At 58.2% G+C, this 24,659-nt stretch overlaps 1 protein-coding gene and 1 pseudogene across 1 annotated transcript; both read left to right on the top strand.

Moving 5' to 3' along the window:
• The first annotated feature begins 1,073 nt into the window (after window positions 1-1,073).
• Window positions 1,074-4,982, top strand: LOC128937518 (PHD finger protein 7-like; annotated as a pseudogene).
• A 610-nt stretch (window positions 4,983-5,592) lies between these two features.
• On the top strand, window positions 5,593-24,413 carry LOC128937517 (uncharacterized). Its single transcript, XM_054277252.1, is given in 16 exon segments — window positions 5,593-5,634; window positions 7,860-8,113; window positions 8,347-8,613; window positions 8,820-8,933; window positions 9,075-9,267; window positions 9,270-9,494; window positions 12,384-12,637; window positions 12,871-13,137; window positions 13,344-13,457; window positions 13,599-13,791; window positions 13,794-14,018; window positions 17,419-17,654; window positions 17,861-17,974; window positions 20,650-20,774; window positions 22,381-22,494; window positions 24,277-24,413. Coding segments are annotated over 16 exon segments (2,874 nt in total).
• Window positions 24,414-24,659: the final 246 nt, after the last annotated feature.

Genomic DNA, 24,659 nt, shown 5'->3' with positions numbered 1-24,659 from the left:
CTTTGTCCTCACCACCTCCTTGCTCCTCCAGACCCTGGCAACTGCGCCTCTGCAGCTCCTGCGCTGCTGAGGGCATCCACCGACTCTGCTCCTCTTTGGGGAACAGCACCTGCTCCTGGGAGTGCAGCACCTGTGCTGCCACCGACACTGGTAGGCAACAAAGCTTTCAGCACTATGCAATCCACACAGGGACCACAATGGGCCTGGCACCAGGGCCCTCGGCACACAGCTTGGCTCCTGGAAAGGGCGGGATACCACAGCGGCCTCTCCTGCCTGCCGCCTGGGGACTGTCCTGACAACCTTCCTTCTGCCTGCCCCTCTTTGCAGGTTCCACTGGCAAATCAGACCTTGTGGGCCCCAAAACCTCAAGCACAGAACTGCTGACTCTGTCCCAGGACACGGTGCTCCTCAAGAGCAGCTGCTCCATCAGCCCTCAGCAGGCCTTCAAGCAGTGCCACACTGAGGAAGAAATACAGTCAGGGGCAATGCACAGCCCTCCTGCAGAACCCTGCAGGATCCAGGATGGGCCAGCCCACAGTGCTGACACCTGCACACCCAGCACTCCCAACCAGGCAGCACCACAGCTCTCCCAGGGCAAGTGCCTGGCCAAGACCACCAGCTCTTCCTCTTGCCCTCGGTGTGCCTTCAAACGTGGCTATCCGAAGAAAGACAGTGCCTCAGCGGTATCATACGGCCCACCCGCAAAACGCCGCAGGATTGACACTGGGCCAGCCCACAGTGCTGACACCTGCAAGCCCAGCACTTCCAGCCAGGTAGCATCACAGCTCTCCCAGGGCAAGTGTTCCACCAACACCGCCAGCTCTTCCTCTTGCCCTCGGTGTGCCTTCAAACGTGGCTATCCGAAGAAAGACAGTGCCTCAGTGGTGTCATACGGCCCACCAGCAAAACGCCGCAGGATTGACACTGGGCCAGCCCAGAGTGCTGATGAAAGCAGCCCCAGCACTTCCACACAGGCAGCGCTGGGGCTGTCTGAGGGCACTTTGGCTGCCAACAGTCCAGCACCACGGCCACAACGTCCATACAGGCCTCCATGGATCTTCCACGGATCCACGATGGACAACCGCTCCCAGCCTGGGCCCATTCGCATGAGACACGTCTGGCAGCAACAACGGCGGGCAAAAAAACCCTACAGCCGGCCACAAATACACAGCAGCACCAAATGTCAGCCTGCCCACACCCCCATCACCCTCACCCATCAAAGACACATAATCAAATAATATAAATAGATAAAGAAAGAAAGATAGATAGGTAGTTTAGATAGATAGATAGATAGATAGATAGATAGATAGATAGACAGATAGGTACACACATACATACATCCATACATTGATACATAAATACATAGACAGATAGACATACACAAAAAATAAAGTTTTTTTACACTATGAGAACGCATATGTATTTCCCAGTAATTTTCTTCAAACTTCCTTCAAGCTTCTCTCACTCTAACGAACACGGATCTACGTCCCCAGGGTTGACAGCACATTCCTGTGGGAGGAGGGGAAAGGGAAGATGGGGCAGAGGCGCCCTGGGAGGATTCTACCGTATCAACATCAATCACCTCTTGTCCACTCCCTCCCTTCTGGAATATTCCCTCTTCCTCACTCCCCCACCGGACTCTGTAACCACACCACCCTCTCCCCACATCCTCATAGGTGCACCCACCATCACCCAACCTTGTCCTCTCCTCCGAGCCCTCTACCCACTGCTTGATTTGTACCTCGACCCTGCCTACACTTTCCCCTTTATAAACCCCCTGCCATCCCGCTTCGGGCCACCAGCTCACCCCTGACACCGGCTCGCTTCAACTGCACTTGTAGTCCTGATTCCCTCCCTCCTTGGACCCTCGGGTTTCCCCCAAATAAACCCAGTTGCATTTGCCCCAGTGCCTCGGGTCCTCCTTCGCCCTGGTCGCGCCATCCATATCCATCCGCGACTGTGCTCACGGTGGACGGCGAGGAGCCGCTCCTCCGGCACCCACCAAGGAGTGACCTGCCCGCACCCACACAGGAGTTCCCTTGCCGGGGGAACCATCCCGCACCCAGCAGACTTGGTGTCAGCTCTGGCCTCTCCCAGCCATCCGGGGATCAGCTGTCCCACCTGTGTCCCCTGCCAGCAGATGTTGCCACCAGCCTGCTCCCTGGAGAGCTGGGGCTCAGCAGCACGACAGGCCGCACCACCCCTGCTCAACCATGCCTCCCACAGCCCTGGCTCACCCACATTCATTTGGTCACAAATACAAAATTTACTCCCAGCAGAAGTTAATCCCATCCCCTCCAAAGAAGCCACTACTGCAACATCACCACTTGGGATGGGCATGGCACCACCATCGCCCATCACCACACATCAGTGCTGCCCATGTCACAGTGGCCCCAGTGACATCATCACCCAGGCCAAAGGCACAAAACCTGGCTGCATATCAACACCACCCTCAGAGTCGAAGAGAGATTGCGAAGAACGAGCTTGCCTGAGGCTGCTCAGGCACCGGGGTAAGCCAGAGGCTTCTGCTGCCTCTGACACAGCTAAAACGCATCTCTCTCTTCACTCAGGCTTGGAAGACAACAGTCAGGAGGAGAAATGCCAGCAGGGCAGCGCAAGAGACGCTCCGGCCGCTTGCCAACAAACTCTCCTAGATCCAAGAGGGCACGGCCAGAAACTGTCCCCAAGGAAAAAGGTAAGAGCAGAAGCACCCCACAGCTCCCTGGCACTGGCTCAGGGCCTTCTGGGGTAGTCAGTGAGGAGCCAAGAACCAGGCCCGGCCCAGGCAAGAGCTCCCACACTGGGTGGGGACCTGGGCACGTGATGGGGCAGCCACGCCTGACCTGCTCTGCCTTTCAGCCAGCAGAGCAAAGACTCTGCAGGGCCCTGGGGCTGATCCTGCATGGACACTTGCCCAGCCCCACAGACCTGCTCATGCCCGGGGCACTTGCTCTGTCTCTGCAGCCTGCATGCTGTGCCACCACACCCAGGACAACGAACTCTGTGGGGACAAGAGAATGAAGTTCAAGCTCTGTGTCCACACCTACTGCCAGGTGAATTCTCTTGAGACTCCCTCCAGCTTTCAGCCCACAAGGGCCCTGCCTCCCTGACCTAACAAGCTCCCGGCCTTCCCTGCCTTGCAGATCCTCGCCACTGGACTTTACCCACGCGAGGACACTGGACACTTTCTCGTTGGGGACACCAGGCGCATCATCAGGGCAGCAGCCAAGAAGGTGGGCATGACCTGGCAGGAGGAGCAGGCAGCTTTGCACCAGGAGAGGCTTGGCCACCTCCTCCTGCTCCCAGCAAAGAAGCCCCAGGCCTGGCACTTGCAGGGGCCTCGTGTGCACGTGGCTCTGGGGACTCTGAGCTGGCTCTGCCCACATCCCACTCACTGTCTGGAGATGCAAACAGACCAAAAAGCTCCAGTCCTGACATTCATGGGGCTGCTGTGCTCTTTCCAGAGCTGTTTCATCTGCTGCAAGATGGGGGCCACCATCACCTGCTGCCAGACGGCCTGCGACCGCACCTTCCACCTGCCCTGTGCCCCAGACGGACAATGTGTCACCCAGTACTTCGGGGCCTACAGGTAAGGGCTGCCCACCCTCACCCTCGGAACCCCTGCATTTCTCTCCAAGCCCTTTACATTCCAGTGAATGCATAAGGCGAGAACCCATGGTTGCCAGCAACGTGCCCCACACAGGGACAGAACCCACACAGGGGCTGGGGCTCCCTCACACCTCCTGAACCCACACTGCCAGCACAGCCCAAGGGCTCTGCCCTTCACCCTTCCCTCACCCATCTCCTCCATCCTCCTCACAGGTCCTTCTGCTGGGAGCACCGCCCACAGCAGGCACTGCGGCCACGTCCAAGCCAGGACAACACCTGCACCATCTGCCTGGACACGGTGGAAGACAACATCTCCTACATAACCATGGCGTGTCCCGCGTGCCAAGACGCCCGCTTCCACCGGCACTGCATCCAGAGACTGGCTCTGCACGCTGGCATTGACTTCCGATGCCCGCGTTGCCTCAAACAAGAGCCGTTCATGACGGAAATGCTCACCATGGGGATCCGACTCTCTAAGAGGTTGGCTTTTCTCCTCCCAGCTCACAAGGCACCAGGCACAAGCACAGTGCCCGCCTAGGGACTGCCCTGCCAGGCCTGCCCACCCTCTGGCCTGTCCCTCTTGCCCTCAGCTCCAACCAGTCCCTGCAAATGGGACAGGCAAAGGAGCAGTGACTGCGGCCACCTGCCTCATGTGGGCTCAGCTCTTTCCCTCCCTTCTCTGGCAGACCCCCATCATGGCAGAGTGACCCAGACGTCGGACCCTCAGATCAGAGGCACGGCCGCTGCGATGCCACAAGGTGCCTTTGTCCAGGAGGCAGGGAGCACTCGCAGGCACACGGGTAAGCTGCCAAAGCAGCAATGCAGCGATCTGAGGAGGATCTGTATCCCCACAAGCACAGGGATGTAGAATTACGCACAAGGGCTCTGCCAGGCACTCCCTGCCCTGACACTTTGTCCTCACCACCTCCTTGCTCCTCCAGACCCTGGCAACTGCGCCTCTGCAGCTCCTGCGCTGCTGAGGGCATCCACCGACTCTGCTCCTCTTTGGGGAACAGCACCTGCTCCTGGGAGTGCAGCACCTGTGCTGCCACCGACACTGGTAGGCAACAAAGCTTTCAGCACTATGCAATCCACACAGGGACCACAATGGGCCTGGCACCAGGGCCCTCGGCACACAGCTTGGCTCCTGGAAAGGGCGGGATACCACAGCGGCCTCTCCTGCCTGCCGCCTGGGGACTGTCCTGACAACCTTCCTTCTGCCTGCCCCTCTTTGCAGGTTCCACTGGCAAATCAGACCTTGTGGGCCCCAAAACCTCAAGCACAGAACTGCTGACTCTGTCCCAGGACACGGTGCTCCTCAAGAGCAGCTGCTCCATCAGCCCTCAGCAGGCCTTCAAGCAGTGCCACACTGAGGAAGAAATACAGTCAGGGGCAATGCACAGCCCTCCTGCAGAACCCTGCAGGATCCAGGATGGGCCAGCCCACAGTGCTGACACCTGCACACCCAGCACTCCCAACCAGGCAGCACCACAGCTCTCCCAGGGCAAGTGCCTGGCCAAGACCACCAGCTCTTCCTCTTGCCCTCGGTGTGCCTTCAAACGTGGCTATCCGAAGAAAGACAGTGCCTCAGCGGTATCATACGGCCCACCCGCAAAACGCCGCAGGATTGACACTGGGCCAGCCCAGAGTGCTGACACCTGCAAGCCCAGCACTTCCAGCCAGGTAGCATCACAGCTCTCCCAGGGCAAGTGTTCCACCAACACCGCCAGCTCTTCCTCTTGCCCTCGGTGTGCCTTCAAACGTGGCTATCCGAAGAAAGACAGTGCCTCAGTGGTGTCATACGGCCCACCAGCAAAACGCCGCAGGATTGACACTGGGCCAGCCCAGAGTGCTGATGAAAGCAGCCCCAGCACTTCCACACAGGCAGCGCTGGGGCTGTCTGAGGGCACTTTGGCTGCCAACAGTCCAGCACCACGGCCACAACGTCCATACAGGCCTCCATGGATCTTCCACGGATCCACGATGGACAACCGCTCCCAGCCTGGGCCCATTCGCATGAGACACGTCTGGCAGCAACAACGGCGGGCAAAAAAACCCTACAGCCGGCCACAAATACACAGCAGCACCAAATGTCAGCCTGCCCACACCCCCATCACCCTCACCCATCAAAGACACATAATCAAATAATATAAATAGATAAAGAAAGAAAGATAGATAGGTAGTTTAGATAGATAGATAGATAGATAGATAGATAGATAGATAGACAGATAGGTACACACATACATACATCCATACATTGATACATAAATACATAGACAGATAGACATACACAAAAAATAAAGTTTTTTTACACTATGAGAACGCATATGTATTTCCCAGTAATTTTCTTCAAACTTCCTTCAAGCTTCTCTCACTCTAACGAACACGGATCTACGTCCCCAGGGTTGACAGCACATTCCTGTGGGAGGAGGGGAAAGGGAAGATGGGGCAGAGGCGCCCTGGGAGGATTCTACCGTATCAACATCAATCACCTCTTGTCCACTCCCTCCCTTCTGGAATATTCCCTCTTCCTCACTCCCCCACCGGACTCTGTAACCACACCACCCTCTCCCCACATCCTCATAGGTGCACCCACCATCACCCAACCTTGTCCTCTCCTCCGAGCCCTCTACCCACTGCTTGATTTGTACCTCGACCCTGCCTACACTTTCCCCTTTATAAACCCCCTGCCATCCCGCTTCGGCCCACCAGCTCACCCCTGACACCGGCTCGCTTCAACTGCACTTGTAGTCCTGATTCCCTCCCTCCTTGGACCCTCGGGTTTCCCCCAAATAAACCCAGTTGCATTTGCCCCAGTGCCTCGGGTCCTCCTTCGCCCTGGTCGCGCCATCCATATCCATCCGCGACTGTGCTCACGGTGGACGGCGAGGAGCCGCTCCTCCGGCACCCACCAAGGAGTGACCTGCCCGCACCCACACAGGAGTTCCCTTGCCGGGGGAACCATCCCGCACCCAGCAGACTTGGTGTCAGCTCTGGCCTCTCCCTGCCATCCGGGGATCTGCTGTCCCACCTGTGTCCCCTGCCAGCAGATGTTGCCACCAGCCTGCTCCCTGGAGAGCTGGGGCTCAGCAGCACGACAGGCCGCACCACCCCTGCTCAACCATGCCTCCCACAGCCCTGGCTCACCCACATTCATTTGGTCACAAATACAAAATTTACTCCCAGCAGAAGTTAATCCCATCCCCTCCAAAGAAGCCACTACTGCAACATCACCACTTGGGATGGGCATGGCACCACCATCGCCCATCACCACACATCAGTGCTGCCCATGTCACAGTGGCCCCAGTGACATCATCACCCAGGCCAAAGGCACAAAACCTGGCTGCATATCAACACCACCCTCAGAGTCGAAGAGAGATTGCGAAGAACGAGCTTGCCTGAGGCTGCTCAGGCACCGGGGTAAGCCAGAGGCTTCTGCTGCCTCTGACACAGCTAAAACGCATCTCTCTCTTCACTCAGGCTTGGAAGACAACAGTCAGGAGGAGAAATGCCAGCAGGGCAGCGCAAGAGACGCTCCGGCCGCTTGCCAACAAACTCTCCTAGATCCAAGAGGGCACGGCCAGAAACTGTCCCCAAGGAAAAAGGTAAGAGCAGAAGCACCCCACAGCTCCCTGGCACTGGCTCAGGGCCTTCTGGGGTAGTCAGTGAGGAGCCAAGAACCAGGCCAGGCCCGGCCCAGGCAAGAGCTCCCACACTGGGTGGGGACCTGGGCACGTGATGGGGCAGCCACGCCTGACCTGCTCTGCCTTTCAGCCAGCAGAGCAAAGACTCTGCAGGGCCCTGGGGCTGATCCTGCATGGACACTTGCCCAGCCCCACAGACCTGCTCATGCCCGGGGCACTTGCTCTGTCTCTGCAGCCTGCATGCTGTGCCACCACACCCAGGACAACGAACTCTGTGGGGACAAGAGAATGAAGTTCAAGCTCTGTGTCCACACCTACTGCCAGGTGAATTCTCTTGAGACTCCCTCCAGCTTTCAGCCCACAAGGGCCCTGCCTCCCTGACCTAACAAGCTCCCGGCCTTCCCTGCCTTGCAGATCCTCGCCACTGGACTTTACCCACGCGAGGACACTGGACACTTTCTCGTTGGGGACACCAGGCGCATCATCAGGGCAGCAGCCAAGAAGGTGGGCATGACCTGGCAGGAGGAGCAGGCAGCTTTGCACCAGGAGAGGCTTGGCCACCTCCTCCTGCTCCCAGCAAAGAAGCCCCAGGCCTGGCACTTGCAGGGGCCTCGTGTGCACGTGGCTCTGGGGACTCTGAGCTGGCTCTGCCCACATCCCACTCACTGTCTGGAGATGCAAACAGACCAAAAAGCTCCAGTCCTGACATTCATGGGGCTGCTGTGCTCTTTCCAGAGCTGTTTCATCTGCTGCAAGATGGGGGCCACCATCACCTGCTGCCAGACGGCCTGCGACCGCACCTTCCACCTGCCCTGTGCCCCAGACGGACAATGTGTCACCCAGTACTTCGGGGCCTACAGGTAAGGGCTGCCCACCCTCACCCTCGGAACCCCTGCATTTCTCTCCAAGCCCTTTACATTCCAGTGAATGCATAAGGCGAGAACCCATGGTTGCCAGCAACGTGCCCCACACAGGGACAGAACCCACACAGGGGCTGGGGCTCCCTCACACCTCCTGAACCCACACTGCCAGCACAGCCCAAGGGCTCTGCCCTTCACCCTTCCCTCACCCATCTCCTCCATCCTCCTCACAGGTCCTTCTGCTGGGAGCACCGCCCACAGCAGGCACTGCGGCCACGTCCAAGCCAGGACAACACCTGCACCATCTGCCTGGACACGGTGGAAGACAACATCTCCTACATAACCATGGCGTGTCCCGCGTGCCAAGACGCCCGCTTCCACCGGCACTGCATCCAGAGACTGGCTCTGCATGCTGGCATTGACTTCCGATGCCCGCGTTGCCTCAAACAAGAGCCGTTCATGACAGAAATGCTCACCATGGGGATCCGACTCTCTAAGAGGTTGGCTTTTCTCCTCCCAGCTCACAAGGCACCAGGCACAAGCACAGTGCCCGCCTAGGGACTGCCCTGCCAGGCCTGCCCACCCTCTGGCCTGTCCCTCTTGCCCTCAGCTCCAACCAGTCCCTGCAAATGGGACAGGCAAAGGAGCAGTGACTGCGGCCACCTGCCTCATGTGGGCTCAGCTCTTTCCCTTCCTTCTCTGGCAGACCCCCATCATGGCAGAGTGACCCAGACGTCGGACCCTCAGATCAGAGGCACGGCCGCTGCGATGCCACAATGTGCCTTTGTCCGGGAGGCAGGGAGCACTCGCAGGCACACGGGTAAGCTGCCAAAGCAGCAATGCAGCGATCTGAGGAGGATCTGTATCCCCACAAGCACAGGGATGTAGAATTACGCACAAGGGCTCTGCCAGGCACTCCCTGCCCTGACACTTTGTCCTCACCACCTCCTTGCTCCTCCAGACCCTGGCAACTGCGGCTCTGCAGCTCCTGCGCTGCTGAGGGCATCCACCGACTCTGCTCCTCTTTGGGGAACAGCACCTGCTCCTGGGAGTGCAGCACCTGTGCTGCCACCGACACTGGTAGGCAACAAAGCTTTCAGCACTATGCAATCCACACAGGGACCACAATGGGCCTGGCACCAGGGCCCTCGGCACACAGCTTGGCTCCTGGAAAGGGCGGGATACCACAGCGGCCTCTCCTGCCTGCAGCCTGGGGACTGTCCTGACAACCTTCCTTCTGCCTGCCCCTCTTTGCAGGTTCCACTGGCAAATCAGACCTTGTGGGCCCCAAAACCTCAAGCACAGAACTGCTGACTCTGTCCCAGGACACGGTGCTCCTCAAGAGCAGCTGCTCCATCAGCCCTCAGCAGGCCTTCAAGCAGTGCCACACTGAGGAAGAAATAAAGTCAGGGGCAATGCACAGCCCTCCTGCAGAACCCTGCAGGATCCAGGATGGGCCAGCCCACAGTGCTGACACCTGCACACCCAGCACTCCCAACCAGGCAGCACCACAGCTCTCCCAGGGCAAGTGCCTGGCCAAGACCACCAGCTCTTCCTCTTGCCCTCGGTGTGCCTTCAAACGTGGCTATCCGAAGAAAGACAGTGCCTCAGCGGTATCATACGGCCCACCCGCAAAACGCCGCAGGATTGACACTGGGCCAGCCCAGAGTGCTGACACCTGCAAGCCCAGCACTTCCAGCCAGGTAGCATCACAGCTCTCCCAGGGCAAGTGTTCCACCAACACCGCCAGCTCTTCCTCTTGCCCTCGGTGTGCCTTCAAACGTGGCTATCCGAAGAAAGACAGTGCCTCAGTGGTGTCATACGGCCCACCAGCAAAACGCCGCAGGATTGACACTGGGCCAGCCCAGAGTGCTGATGAAAGCAGCCCCAGCACTTCCACACAGGCAGCGCTGGGGCTGTCTGAGGGCACTTTGGCTGCCAACAGTCCAGCACCACGGCCACAACGTCCATACAGGCCTCCATGGATCTTCCACGGATCCACGATGGACAACCGCTCCCAGCCTGGGCCCATTCGCATGAGACACGTCTGGCAGCAACAACGGCGGGCAAAAAAACCCTACAGCCGGCCACAAATACACAGCAGCACCAAATGTCAGCCTGCCCACACCCCCATCACCCTCACCCATCAAAGACACATAATCAAATAATATAAATAGATAAAGAAAGAAAGATAGATAGGTAGTTTAGATAGATAGATAGATAGATAGATAGATAGATAGATAGACAGATAGGTACACACATACATACATCCATACATTGATACATAAATACATAGACAGATAGACATACACAAAAAATAAAGTTTTTTTACACTATGAGAACGCATATGTATTTCCCAGTAATTTTCTTCAAACTTCCTTCAAGCTTCTCTCACTCTAACGAACACGGATCTACGTCCCCAGGGTTGACAGCACATTCCTGTGGGAGGAGGGGAAAGGGAAGATGGGGCAGAGGCGCCCTGGGAGGATTCTACCGTATCAACATCAATCACCTCTTGTCCACTCCCTCCCTTCTGGAATATTCCCTCTTCCTCACTCCCCCACCGGACTCTGTAACCACACCACCCTCTCCCCACATCCTCATAGGTGCACCCACCATCACCCAACCTTGTCCTCTCCTCCGAGCCCTCTACCCACTGCTTGATTTGTACCTCGACCCTGCCTACACTTTCCCCTTTATAAACCCCCTGCCATCCCGCTTCGGCCCACCAGCTCACCCCTGACACCGGCTCGCTTCAACTGCACTTGTAGTCCTGATTCCCTCCCTCCTTGGACCCTCGGGTTTCCCCCAAATAAACCCAGTTGCATTTGCCCCAGTGCCTCGGGTCCTCCTTCGCCCTGGTCGCGCCATCCATATCCATCCGCGACTGTGCTCACGGTGGACGGCGAGGAGCCGCTCCTCCGGCACCCACCAAGGAGTGACCTGCCCGCACCCACACAGGAGTTCCCTTGCCGGGGGAACCATCCCGCACCCAGCAGACTTGGTGTCAGCTCTGGCCTCTCCCTGCCATCCGGGGATCTGCTGTCCCACCTGTGTCCCCTGCCAGCAGATGTTGCCACCAGCCTGCTCCCTGGAGAGCTGGGGCTCAGCAGCACGACAGGCCGCACCACCCCTGCTCAACCATGCCTCCCACAGCCCTGGCTCACCCACATTCATTTGGTCACAAATACAAAATTTACTCCCAGCAGAAGTTAATCCCATCCCCTCCAAAGAAGCCACTACTGCAACATCACCACTTGGGATGGGCATGGCACCACCATCGCCCATCACCACACATCAGTGCTGCCCATGTCACAGTGGCCCCAGTGACATCATCACCCAGGCCAAAGGCACAAAACCTGGCTGCATATCAACACCACCCTCAGAGTCGAAGAGAGATTGCGAAGAACGAGCTTGCCTGAGGCTGCTCAGGCACCGGGGTAAGCCAGAGGCTTCTGCTGCCTCTGACACAGCTAAAACGCATCTCTCTCTTCACTCAGGCTTGGAAGACAACAGTCAGGAGGAGAAATGCCAGCAGGGCAGCGCAAGAGACGCTCCGGCCGCTTGCCAACAAACTCTCCTAGATCCAAGAGGGCACGGCCAGAAACTGTCCCCAAGGAAAAAGGTAAGAGCAGAAGCACCCCACAGCTCCCTGGCACTGGCTCAGGGCCTTCTGGGGTAGTCAGTGAGGAGCCAAGAACCAGGCCAGGCCCGGCCCAGGCAAGAGCTCCCACACTGGGTGGGGACCTGGGCACGTGATGGGGCAGCCACGCCTGACCTGCTCTGCCTTTCAGCCAGCAGAGCAAAGACTCTGCAGGGCCCTGGGGCTGATCCTGCATGGACACTTGCCCAGCCCCACAGACCTGCTCATGCCCGGGGCACTTGCTCTGTCTCTGCAGCCTGCATGCTGTGCCACCACACCCAGGACAACGAACTCTGTGGGGACAAGAGAATGAAGTTCAAGCTCTGTGTCCACACCTACTGCCAGGTGAATTCTCTTGAGACTCCCTCCAGCTTTCAGCCCACAAGGGCCCTGCCTCCCTGACCTAACAAGCTCCCGGCCTTCCCTGCCTTGCAGATCCTCGCCACTGGACTTTACCCACGCGAGGACACTGGACACTTTCTCGTTGGGGACACCAGGCGCATCATCAGGGCAGCAGCCAAGAAGGTGGGCATGACCTGGCAGGAGGAGCAGGCAGCTTTGCACCAGGAGAGGCTTGGCCACCTCCTCCTGCTCCCAGCAAAGAAGCCCCAGGCCTGGCACTTGCAGGGGCCTCGTGTGCACGTGGCTCTGGGGACTCTGAGCTGGCTCTGCCCACATCCCACTCACTGTCTGGAGATGCAAACAGACCAAAAAGCTCCAGTCCTGACATTCATGGGGCTGCTGTGCTCTTTCCAGAGCTGTTTCATCTGCTGCAAGATGGGGGCCACCATCACCTGCTGCCAGACGGCCTGCGACCGCACCTTCCACCTGCCCTGTGCCCCAGACGGACAATGTGTCACCCAGTACTTCGGGGCCTACAGGTAAGGGCTGCCCACCCTCACCCTCGGAACCCCTGCATTTCTCTCCAAGCCCTTTACATTCCAGTGAATGCATAAGGCGAGAACCCATGGTTGCCAGCAACGTGCCCCACACAGGGACAGAACCCACACAGGGGCTGGGGCTCCCTCACACCTCCTGAACCCACACTGCCAGCACAGCCCAAGGGCTCTGCCCTTCACCCTTCCCTCACCCATCTCCTCCATCCTCCTCACAGGTCCTTCTGCTGGGAGCACCGCCCACAGCAGGCACTGCGGCCACGTCCAAGCCAGGACAACACCTGCACCATCTGCCTGGACACGGTGGAAGACAACATCTCCTACATAACCATGGCGTGTCCCGCGTGCCAAGACGCCCGCTTCCACCGGCACTGCATCCAGAGACTGGCTCTGCATGCTGGCATTGACTTCCGATGCCCGCGTTGCCTCAAACAAGAGCCGTTCATGACAGAAATGCTCACCATGGGGATCCGACTCTCTAAGAGGTTGGCTTTTCTCCTCCCAGCTCACAAGGCACCAGGCACAAGCACAGTGCCCGCCTAGGGACTGCCCTGCCAGGCCTGCCCACCCTCTGGCCTGTCCCTCTTGCCCTCAGCTCCAACCAGTCCCTGCAAATGGGACAGGCAAAGGAGCAGTGACTGCGGCCACCTGCCTCATGTGGGCTCAGCTCTTTCCCTTCCTTCTCTGGCAGACCCCCATCATGGCAGAGTGACCCAGACGTCGGACCCTCAGATCAGAGGCACGGCCGCTGCGATGCCACAATGTGCCTTTGTCCGGGAGGCAGGGAGCACTCGCAGGCACACGGGTAAGCTGCCAAAGCAGCAATGCAGCGATCTGAGGAGGATCTGTATCCCCACAAGCACAGGGATGTAGAATTACGCACAAGGGCTCTGCCAGGCACTCCCTGCCCTGACACTTTGTCCTCACCACCTCCTTGCTCCTCCAGACCCTGGCAACTGCGGCTCTGCAGCTCCTGCGCTGCTGAGGGCATCCACCGACTCTGCTCCTCTTTGGGGAACAGCACCTGCTCCTGGGAGTGCAGCACCTGTGCTGCCACCGACACTGGTAGGCAACAAAGCTTTCAGCACTATGCAATCCACACAGGGACCACAATGGGCCTGGCACCAGGGCCCTCGGCACACAGCTTGGCTCCTGGAAAGGGCGGGATACCACAGCGGCCTCTCCTGCCTGCAGCCTGGGGACTGTCCTGACAACCTTCCTTCTGCCTGCCCCTCTTTGCAGGTTCCACTGGCAAATCAGACCTTGTGGGCCCCAAAACCTCAAGCACAGAACTGCTGACTCTGTCCCAGGACACGGTGCTCCTCAAGAGCAGCTGCTCCATCAGCCCTCAGCAGGCCTTCAAGCAGTGCCACACTGAGGAAGAAATAAAGTCAGGGGCAATGCACAGCCCTCCTGCAGAACCCTGCAGGATCCAGGATGGGCCAGCCCACAGTGCTGACACCTGCACACCCAGCACTCCCAACCAGGCAGCACCACAGCTCTCCCAGGGCAAGTGCCTGGCCAAGACCACCAGCTCTTCCTCTTGCCCTCGGTGTGCCTTCAAACGTGGCTATCCGAAGAAAGACAGTGCCTCAGCGGTATCATACGGCCCACCCGCAAAACGCCGCAGGATTGACACTGGGCCAGCCCAGAGTGCTGACACCTGCAAGCCCAGCACTTCCAGCCAGGTAGCATCACAGCTCTCCCAGGGCAAGTGTTCCACCAACACCGCCAGCTCTTCCTCTTGCCCTCGGTGTGCCTTCAAACGTGGCTATCCGAAGAAAGACAGTGCCTCAGTGGTGTCATACGGCCCACCAGCAAAACGCCGCAGGATTGACACTGGGCCAGCCCAGAGTGCTGATGAAAGCAGCCCCAGCACTTCCACACAGGCAGCGCTGGGGCTGTCTGAGGGCACTTTGGCTGCCAACAGTCCAGCACCACGGCCACAACGTCCATACAGGCCTCCATGGATCTTCCACGGATCCACGATGGACAACCGCTCCCAGCCTGGGCCCATTCGCATGAGACACGTCTGGCAGCAACAACGGCGGGCAAAAAAACCCTACAGCCGGCCACAAATACACAGCAGCACCAAATGTCAGCCTGCCCACACCCCCATCACCCTCACCCATCAAAGACACATAATCAAATAATATAAATAGATAAAGAAAGAAAGATAGATAGGTAGTTTAGATAGATAGATAGATAGATAGATAGATAGATAGATAGACAGATAGGTACACACATACATACATCCATACATTGATACATAAATACATAGACAGATAGACATACACAAAAAATAAAGTTTTTTTACACTATGAGAACGCATATGTATTTCCCAGTAATTTTCTTCAAACTTCCTTCAAGCTTCTCTCACTCTAACGAACACGGATCTACGTCCCCAGGGTTGACAGCACATTCCTGTGGGAGGAGGGGAAAGGGAAGATGGGGCAGAGGCGCCCTGGGAGGATTCTACCGTATCAACATCAATCACCTCTTGTCCACTCCCTCCCTTCTGGAATATTCCCTCTTCCTCACTCCTCCACCGGACTCTGTAACCACACCACCCTCTCCCCACATCCTCATAGGTGCACCCACCATCACCCAACCTTGTCCTCTCCTCCGAGCCCTCTACCCACTGCTTGATTTGTACCTCGACCCTGCCTACACTTTCCCCTTTATAAACCCCCTGCCATCCCGCTTCGGGCCACCAGCTCACCCCTGACACCGGCTCGCTTCAACTGCACTTGTAGTCCTGATTCCCTCCCTCCTTGGACCCTCGGGCTTCCCCCAAATAAACCCAGTTGCATTTGCCCCAGTGCCTCGGGTCCTCCTTCGCCCTGGTCCCGCCATCCATATCCATCTGCGACTGTGCTCACGGTGGACGGCGAGGAGCCGCTCCTCCGGCACCCACCAAGGAGTGACCTGCCCGCACCCACGCAGGAGTTCCCTTGCCGGGGGAACCATCCCGCACCCAGCAGACTTGGTGTCAGCTCTGGCCTCTCCCAGCCATCCGGGGATCTGCTGTCCCACCTGTGTCCCCTGCCAGCAGATGTTGCCACCAGCCTGCTCCCTGGAGAGCTGGGGCTCAGCAGCACGACAGGCCGCACCACCCCTGCTCAACCATGCCTCCCACAGCCCTGGCTCACCCACATTCATTTGGTCACAAATACAAAATTTACTCCCAGCAGAAGTTAATCCCATCCCCTCCAAAGAAGCCACTACTGCAACATCACCACTTGGGATGGGCATGGCACCACCATCGCCCATCACCACACATCAGTGCTGCCCATGTCACAGTGGCCCCAGTGACATCATCACCAGGCCAAAGGCAAAAAACCTGGCTGCATATCAACACCACCCTCAGAGTCGAAGAGAGATTGCGAAGAACGAGCTTGCCTGAGGCTGCTCAGGCACCGGGGTAAGCCAGAGGCTTCTGCTGCCTCTGACACAGCTAAAACGCATCTCTCTCTTCACTCAGGCTTGGAAGACAACAGTCAGGAGGAGAAATGCCAGCAGGGCAGCGCAAGAGACGCTCCGGCCGCTTGCCAACAAACTCTCCTAGATCCAAGAGGGCACGGCCAGAAACTGTCCCCAAGGAAAAAGGTAAGAGCAGAAGCACCCCACAGCTCCCTGGCACTGGCTCAGGGCCTTCTGGGGTAGTCAGTGAGGAGCCAAGAACCAGGCCCGGCCCAGGCAAGAGCTCCCACACTGGGTGGGGACCTGGGCACGTGATGGGGCAGCCACGCCTGACCTGCTCTGCCTTTCAGCCAGCAGAGCAAAGACTCTGCAGGGCCCTGGGGCTGATCCTGCATGGACACTTGCCCAGCCCCACAGACCTGCTCATGCCCGGGGCACTTGCTCTGTCTCTGCAGCCTGCATGCTGTGCCACCACACCCAGGACAACGAACTCTGTGGGGACAAGAGAATGAAGTTCAAGCTCTGTGTCCACACCTACTGCCAGGTGAATTCTCTTGAGACTCCCTCCAGCTTTCAGCCCACAAGGGCCCTGCCTCCCTGACCTAACAAGCTCCCGCCTTCCCTGCCTTGCAGATCCTCGCCACTGGGCTTTACCCACGCGAGGACACTGGACACTTTCTCGTTGGGGACACCAGGCGCATCATCAGGGCAGCAGCCAAGAAGGTGGGCATGACCTGGCAGGAGGAGCAGGCAGCTTTGCACCAGGAGAGGCTTGGCCACCTCCTCCTGCTCCCAGCAAAGAAGCCCCAGGCCTGGCACTTGCAGGGGCCTCGTGCGCACGTGGCTCTGGGGACTCTGAGCTGGCTCTGCCCACATCCCACTCACTGTCTGGAGATGCAAACAGACCAAAAAGCTCCAGTCCTGACATTCATGGGGCTGCTGTGCTCTTTCCAGACCTGTTTCATCTGCTGCAAGATGGGGGCCACCATCACCTGCTGCCAGACGGGCTGCGACCGCACCTTCCACCTGCCCTGTGCCCCAGACGGACAATGTGTCACCCAGTACTTCGGGGCCTACAGGTAAGGGCTGCCCACCCTCACCCTCGGAACCCCTGCATTTCTCTCCAAGCCCTTTACATTCCAGTGAATGCATAAGGCGAGAACCCATGGTTGCCAGCAACGTGCCCCACACAGGGACAGAACCCACACAGGGGCTGGGGCTCCCTCACACCTCCTGAACCCACACTGCTAGCACAGCCCAAGGGCTCTGCCCTTCACCCTTCCCTCACCCATCTCCTCCATCCTCCTCACAGGTCCTTCTGCTGGGAGCACCGCCCACAGCAGGCACTGCGGCCACGTCCAAGCCAGGACAACACCTGCACCATCTGCCTGGACACGGTGGAAGACAACATCTCCTACATAACCATGGCGTGTCCCGCGTGCCAAGACGCCCGCTTCCACCGGCACTGCATCCAGAGACTGGCTCTGCACGCTGGCATTGACTTCCGATGCCCGCGTTGCCTCAAACAAGAGCCGTTCATGACGGAAATGCTCACCATGGGGATCCGACTCTCTAAGAGGTTGGCTTTTCTCCTCCCAGCTCACAAGGCACCAGGCACAAGCACAGTGCCCGCCTAGGGACTGCCCTGCCAGGCCTGCCCACCCTCTGGCCTGTCCCTCTTGCCCTCAGCTCCAACCAGTCCCTGCAAATGGGACAGGCAAAGGAGCAGTGACTGCGGCCACCTGCCTCATGTGGGCTCAGCTCTTTCCCTTCCTTCTCTGGCAGACCCCCATCATGGCAGAGTGACCCAGAGGTCGGACCCTCAGATCAGAGGCACGGCCGCTGCGATGCCACAAGGTGCCTTTGTCCAGGAGGCAGGGAGCACTCGCAGGCACACGGGTAAGCTGCCAAAGCAGCAATGCAGCGATCTGAGGAGGATCTGTATCCCCACAAGCACAGGGATGTAGAATTACGCACAAGGGCTCTGCCAGGCACTCCCTGCCCTGACACTTTGTCCTCACCACCTCCTTGCTCCTCCAGACCCTGGCAACTGCGCCTCTGCAGCTCCTGCGCTGCTGAGGGCATCCACCGACTCTGCTCCTCTTTGGGGAACAGCACCTGCTCCTGGGAGTGCAGCACCTGTGCTGCCACCGACACTGGTAGGCAACAAAGCTTTCAGCACTATGCAATCCACACAGGGACCACAATGGGCCTGGCACCAGGGCCCTCGGCACACAGCTTGGCTCCTGGAAAGGGCGGGATACCACAGCGGCCTCTCCTGCCTGCAGCCTGGGGACTGTCCTGACAACCTTCCTTCTGCCTGCCCCTCTTTGCAGGTTCCACTGGCAAATCAGACCTTGTGGGCCCCAAAACCTCAAGCACAGAACTGCTGACTCTGTCCCAGGACACGGTGCTCCTCAAGAGCAGCTGCTCCATCAGCCCTCAGCAGGCCTTCAAGCAGTGCCACACTGAGGAAGAAATACAGTCAGGGGCAATGCACAGCCCTCCTGCAGAACCCTGCAGGATCCAGGATGGGCCAGCCCACAGTGCTGACACCTGCACACCCAGCACTCCCAACCAGGCAGCACCACAGCTCTCCCAGGGCAAGTGCCTGGCCAAGACCACCAGCTCTTCCTCTTGCCCTCGGTGTGCCTTCAAACGTGGCTATCCGAAGAAAGACAGTGCCTCAGCGGTATCATACGGCCCACCCGCAAAACGCCGCAGGATTGACACTGGGCCAGCCCACAGTGCTGACACCTGCAAGCCCAGCACTTCCAGCCAGGTAGCATCACAGCTCTCCCAGGGCAAGTGTTCCACCAACACCGCCAGCTCTTCCTCTTGCCCTCGGTGTGCCTTCAAACGTGGCTATCCGAAGAAAGACAGTGCCTCAGTGGTGTCATACGGCCCACCAGCAAAACGCCGCAGGATTGACACTGGGCCAGCCCAGAGTGCTGATGAAAGCAGCCCCAGCACTTCCACACAGGCAGCGCTGGGGCTGTCTGAGGGCACTTTGGCTGCCAACAGTCCAGCACCACGGCCACAACGTCCATACAGGCCTCCATGGATCTTCCACGGATCCACGATGGACAACCGCTCCCAGCCTGGGCCCATTCGCATGAGACACGTCTGGCAGCAACAACGGCGGGCAAAAAAACCCTACAGCCGGCCACAAATACACAGCAGCACCAAATGTCAGCCTGCCCACACCCCCATCACCCTCACCCATCAAAGACACATAATCAAATAATATAAATAGATAAAGAAAGAAAGATAGATAGGTAGTTTAGATAGATAGATAGATAGATAGATAGATAGATAGACAGATAGGTACACACATACATACATCCATACATTGATACATAAATACATAGACAGATAGACATACACAAAAAATAAAGTTTTTTTACACTATGAGAACGCATATGTATTTCCCAGTAATTTTCTTCAAACTTCCTTCAAGCTTCTCTCACTCTAACGAACACGGATCTACGTCCCCAGGGTTGACAGCACATTCCTGTGGGAGGAGGGGAAAGGGAAGATGGGGCAGAGGCGCCCTGGGAGGATTCTACCGTATCAACATCAATCACCTCTTGTCCACTCCCTCCCTTCTGGAATATTCCCTCTTCCTCACTCCCCCACCGGACTCTGTAACCACACCACCCTCTCCCCACATCCTCATAGGTGCACCCACCATCACCCAACCTTGTCCTCTCCTCCGAGCCCTCTACCCACTGCTTGATTTGTACCTCGACCCTGCCTACACTTTCCCCTTTATAAACCCCCTGCCATCCCGCTTTGGGCCACCAGCTCACCCCTGACACCGGCTCGCTTCAACTGCACTTGTAGTCCTGATTCCCTCCCTCCTTGGACCCTCGGGCTTCCCCCAAATAAACCCAGTTGCATTTGCCCCAGTGCCTCGGGTCCTCCTTCGCCCTGGTCCCGCCATCCATATCCATCCGCGACTGTGCTCACGGTGGACGGCGAGGAGCCGCTCCTCCGGCACCCACCAAGGAGTGACCTGCCCGCACCCACGCAGGAGTTCCCTTGCCGGGGGAACCATCCCGCACCCAGCAGACTTGGTGTCAGCTCTGGCCTCTCCCTGCCATCCGGGGATCTGCTGTCCCACCTGTGTCCCCTGCCAGCAGATGTTGCCACCAGCCTGCTCCCTGGAGAGCTGGGGCTCAGCAGCACGACAGGCCGCACCACCCCTGCTCAACCATGCCTCCCACAGCCCTGGCTCACCCACATTCATTTGGTCACAAATACAAAATTTACTCCCAGCAGAAGTTAATCCCATCCCCTCCAAAGAAGCCACTACTGCAACATCACCACTTGGGATGGGCATGGCACCACCATCGCCCATCACCACACATCAGTGCTGCCCATGTCACAGTGGCCCCAGTGACATCATCACCAGGCCAAAGGCACAAAACCTGGCTGCATATCAACACCACCCTCAGAGTCGAAGAGAGATTGCGAAGAACGAGCTTGCCTGAGGCTGCTCAGGCACCGGGGTAAGCCAGAGGCTTCTGCTGCCTCTGACACAGCTAAAACGCATCTCTCTCTTCACTCAGGCTTGGAAGACAACAGTCAGGAGGAGAAATGCCAGCAGGGCAGCGCAAGAGACGCTCCGGCCGCTTGCCAACAAACTCTCCTAGATCCAAGAGGGCACGGCCAGAAACTGTCCCCAAGGAAAAAGGTAAGAGCAGAAGCACCCCACAGCTCCCTGGCACTGGCTCAGGGCCTTCTGGGGTAGTCAGTGAGGAGCCAAGAACCAGGCCAGGCCCGGCCCAGGCAAGAGCTCCCACACTGGGTGGGGACCTGGGCACGTGATGGGGCAGCCACGCCTGACCTGCTCTGCCTTTCAGCCAGCAGAGCAAAGACTCTGCAGGGCCCTGGGGCTGATCCTGCATGGACACTTGCCCAGCCCCACAGACCTGCTCATGCCCGGGGCACTTGCTCTGTCTCTGCAGCCTGCATGCTGTGCCACCACACCCAGGACAACGAACTCTGTGGGGACAAGAGAATGAAGTTCAAGCTCTGTGTCCACACCTACTGCCAGGTGAATTCTCTTGAGACTCCCTCCAGCTTTCAGCCCACAAGGGCCCTGCCTCCCTGACCTAACAAGCTCTCGGCCTTCCCTGCCTTGCAGATCCTCGCCACTGGGCTTTACCCACGCGAGGACACTGGACACTTTCTCGTTGGGGACACCAGGCGCATCATCAGGGCAGCAGCCAAGAAGGTGGGCATGACCTGGCAGGAGGAGCAGGCAGCTTTGCACCAGGAGAGGCTTGGCCACCTCCTCCTGCTCCCCAGCAAAGAAGCCCCAGGCCTGGCACTTGCAGGGGCCTCGTGTGCACGTGGCTCTGGGGACTCTGAGCTGGCTCTGCCCACATCCCACTCACTGTCTGGAGATGCAAACAGACCAAAAAGCTCCAGTCCTGACATTCATGGGGCTGCTGTGCTCTTTCCAGACCTGTTTCATCTGCTGCAAGATGGGGGCCACCATCACCTGCTGCCAGACGGGCTGCGACCGCACCTTCCACCTGCCCTGTGCCCCAGACGGACAATGTGTCACCCAGTACTTCGGGGCCTACAGGTAAGGGCTGCCCACCCTCACCCTCGGAACCCCTGCATTTCTCTCCAAGCCCTTTACATTCCAGTGAATGCATAAGGCGAGAACCCATGGTTGCCAGCAACGTGCCCCACACAGGGACAGAACCCACACAGGGGCTGGGGCTCCCTCACACCTCCTGAACCCACACTGCCAGCACAGCCCAAGGGCTCTGCCCTTCACCCTTCCCTCACCCATCTCCTCCATCCTCCTCACAGGTCCTTCTGCTGGGAGCACCGCCCACAGCAGGCACTGCGGCCACGTCCAAGCCAGGACAACACCTGCACCATCTGCCTGGACACGGTGGAAGACAACATCTCCTACATAACCATGGCGTGTCCCGCGTGCCAAGACGCCCGCTTCCACCGGCACTGCATCCAGAGACTGGCTCTGCACGCTGGCATTGACTTCCGATGCCCGCGTTGCCTCAAACAAGAGCCGTTCATGACGGAAATGCTCACCATGGGGATACGACTCTCTAAGAGGTTGGCTTTTCTCCTCCCAGCTCACAAGGCACCAGGCACAAGCACAGTGCCCGCCTAGGGACTGCCCTGCCAGGCCTGCCCACCCTCTGGCCTGTCCCTCTTGCCCTCAGCTCCAACCAGTCCCTGCAAATGGGACAGGCAAAGGAGCAGTGACTGCGGCCACCTGCCTCATGTGGGCTCAGCTCTTTCCCTTCCTTCTCTGGCAGACCCCCATCATGGCAGAGTGACCCAGACGTCGGACCCTCAGATCAGAGGCACGGCCGCTGCGATGCCACAAGGTGCCTTTGTCCAGGAGGCAGGGAGCACTCGCAGGCACACGGGTAAGCTGCCAAAGCAGCAATGCAGCGATCTGAGGAGGATCTGTATCCCCACAAGCACAGGGATGTAGAATTACGCACAAGGGCTCTGCCAGGCACTCCCTGCCCTGACACTTTGTCCTCACCACCTCCTTCCTCCTCCAGACCCTGGCAACTGCGGCTCTGCAGCTCCTGCGCTGCTGAGGGCATCCACCGACTCTGCTCCTCTTTGGGGAACAGCACCTGCTCCTGGGAGTGCAGCACCTGTGCTGCCACCGACACTGGTAGGCAACAAAGCTTTCAGCACTATGCAATCCACACAGGGACCACAATGGGCCTGGCACCAGGGCCCTCGGCACACAGCTTGGCTCCTGGAAAGGGCGGGATACCACAGCGGCCTCTCCTGCCTGCAGCCTGGGGACTGTCCTGACAACCTTCCTTCTGCCTGCCCCTCTTTGCAGGTTCCACTGGCAAATCAGACCTTGTGGGCCCCAAAACCTCAAGCACAGAACTGCTGACTCTGTCCCAGGACACGGTGCTCCTCAAGAGCAGCTGCTCCATCAGCCCTCAGCAGGCCTTCAAGCAGTGCCACACTGAGGAAGAAATAAAGTCAGGGGCAATGCACAGCCCTCCTGCAGAACCCTGCAGGATCCAGGATGGGCCAGCCCACAGTGCTGACACCTGCAAACCCAGCACTCCCAACCAGGCAGCACCACAGCTCTCCCAGGGCAAGTGCCTGGCCAAGACCACCAGCTCTTCCTCTTGCCCTCGGTGTGCCTTCAAACGTGGCTATCCGAAGAAAGACAGTGCCTCAGCGGTATCATACGGCCCACCCGCAAAACGCCGCAGGATTGACACTGGGCCAGCCCACAGTGCTGACACCTGCAAGCCCAGCACTTCCAGCCAGGTAGCATCACAGCTCTCCCAGGGCAAGTGTTCCGCCAACACCGCCAGCTCTTCCTCTTGCCCTCGGTGTGCCTTCAAACGTGGCTATCCAAAGAAAGACAGTGCCTCAGTGGTGTCATACGGCCCACCAGCAAAACGCCGCAGGATTGACACTGGGCCAGCCCAGAGTGCTGATGAAAGCAGCCCCAGCACTTCCACACAGGCAGCGCTGGGGCTGTCTGAGGGCACTTTGGCTGCCAACAGTCCAGCACCACGGCCACAACGTCCATACAGGCCTCCATGGATCTTCCACGGATCCACGATGGACAACCGCTCCCAGCCTGGGCCCATTCGCATGAGACACGTCTGGCAGCAACAACGGCGGGCAAAAAAACCCTACAGCCGGCCACAAATACACAGCAGCACCAAATGTCAGCCTGCCCACACCCCCATCACCCTCACCCATCAAAGACACATAATCAAATAATATAAATAGATAAAGAAAGAAAGATAGATAGGTAGTTTAGATAGATAGATAGATAGATAGATAGATAGATAGATAGACAGATAGGTACACACATACATCCATACATTGATACATAAATACATAGACAGATAGACATACACAAAAAATAAAGTTTTTTTACACTATGAGAACGCATATGTATTTCCCAGTAATTTTCTTCAAACTTCCTTCAAGCTTCTCTCACTCTAACGAACACGGATCTACATCCCCAGGGTTGACAGCACATTCCTGTGGGAGGAGGGGAAAGGGAAGATGGGGCAGAGGCGCCCTGGGAGGATTCTACCGTATCAACATCAATCACCTCTTGTCCACTCCCTCCCTTCTGGAATATTCCCTCTTCCTCACTCCCCCACCGGACTCTGTAAGCACACCACCCTCTCCCCACATCCTCATAGGTGCACCCACCATCACCCAACCTTGTCCTCTCCTCCAAGCCCTCTACCCACTGCTTGATTTGTACCTCGACCCTGCCTACACTTTCCCCTTTATAAACCCCCTGCCATCCCGCTTCGGCCCACCAGCTCACCCCTGACACCGGCTCGCTTCAACTGCACTTGTAGTCCTGATTCCCTCCCTCCTTGGACCCTCGGGTTTCCCCCAAATAAACCCAGTTGCATTTGCCCCAGTGCCTCGGGTCCTCCTTCGCCCTGGTCGCGCCATCCATATCCATCCGCGACTGTGCTCACGGTGGACGGCGAGGAGCCGCTCCTCCGGCACCCACCAAGGAGTGACCTGCCCGCACCCACACAGGAGTTCCCTTGCCGGGGGAACCATCCCG

Source organism: Melozone crissalis, unplaced genomic scaffold (genome assembly GCF_028551555.1).
Source record: "Melozone crissalis strain CALT ecotype California unplaced genomic scaffold, PUWL_Pcris_2 ptg000019l_1, whole genome shotgun sequence".
NCBI lineage: Eukaryota > Metazoa > Chordata > Aves > Passeriformes > Passerellidae > Melozone > Melozone crissalis.
Note: the sequence above shows the minus strand (reverse complement) of the source record. Positions and strands in the feature narration are given on the sequence as shown.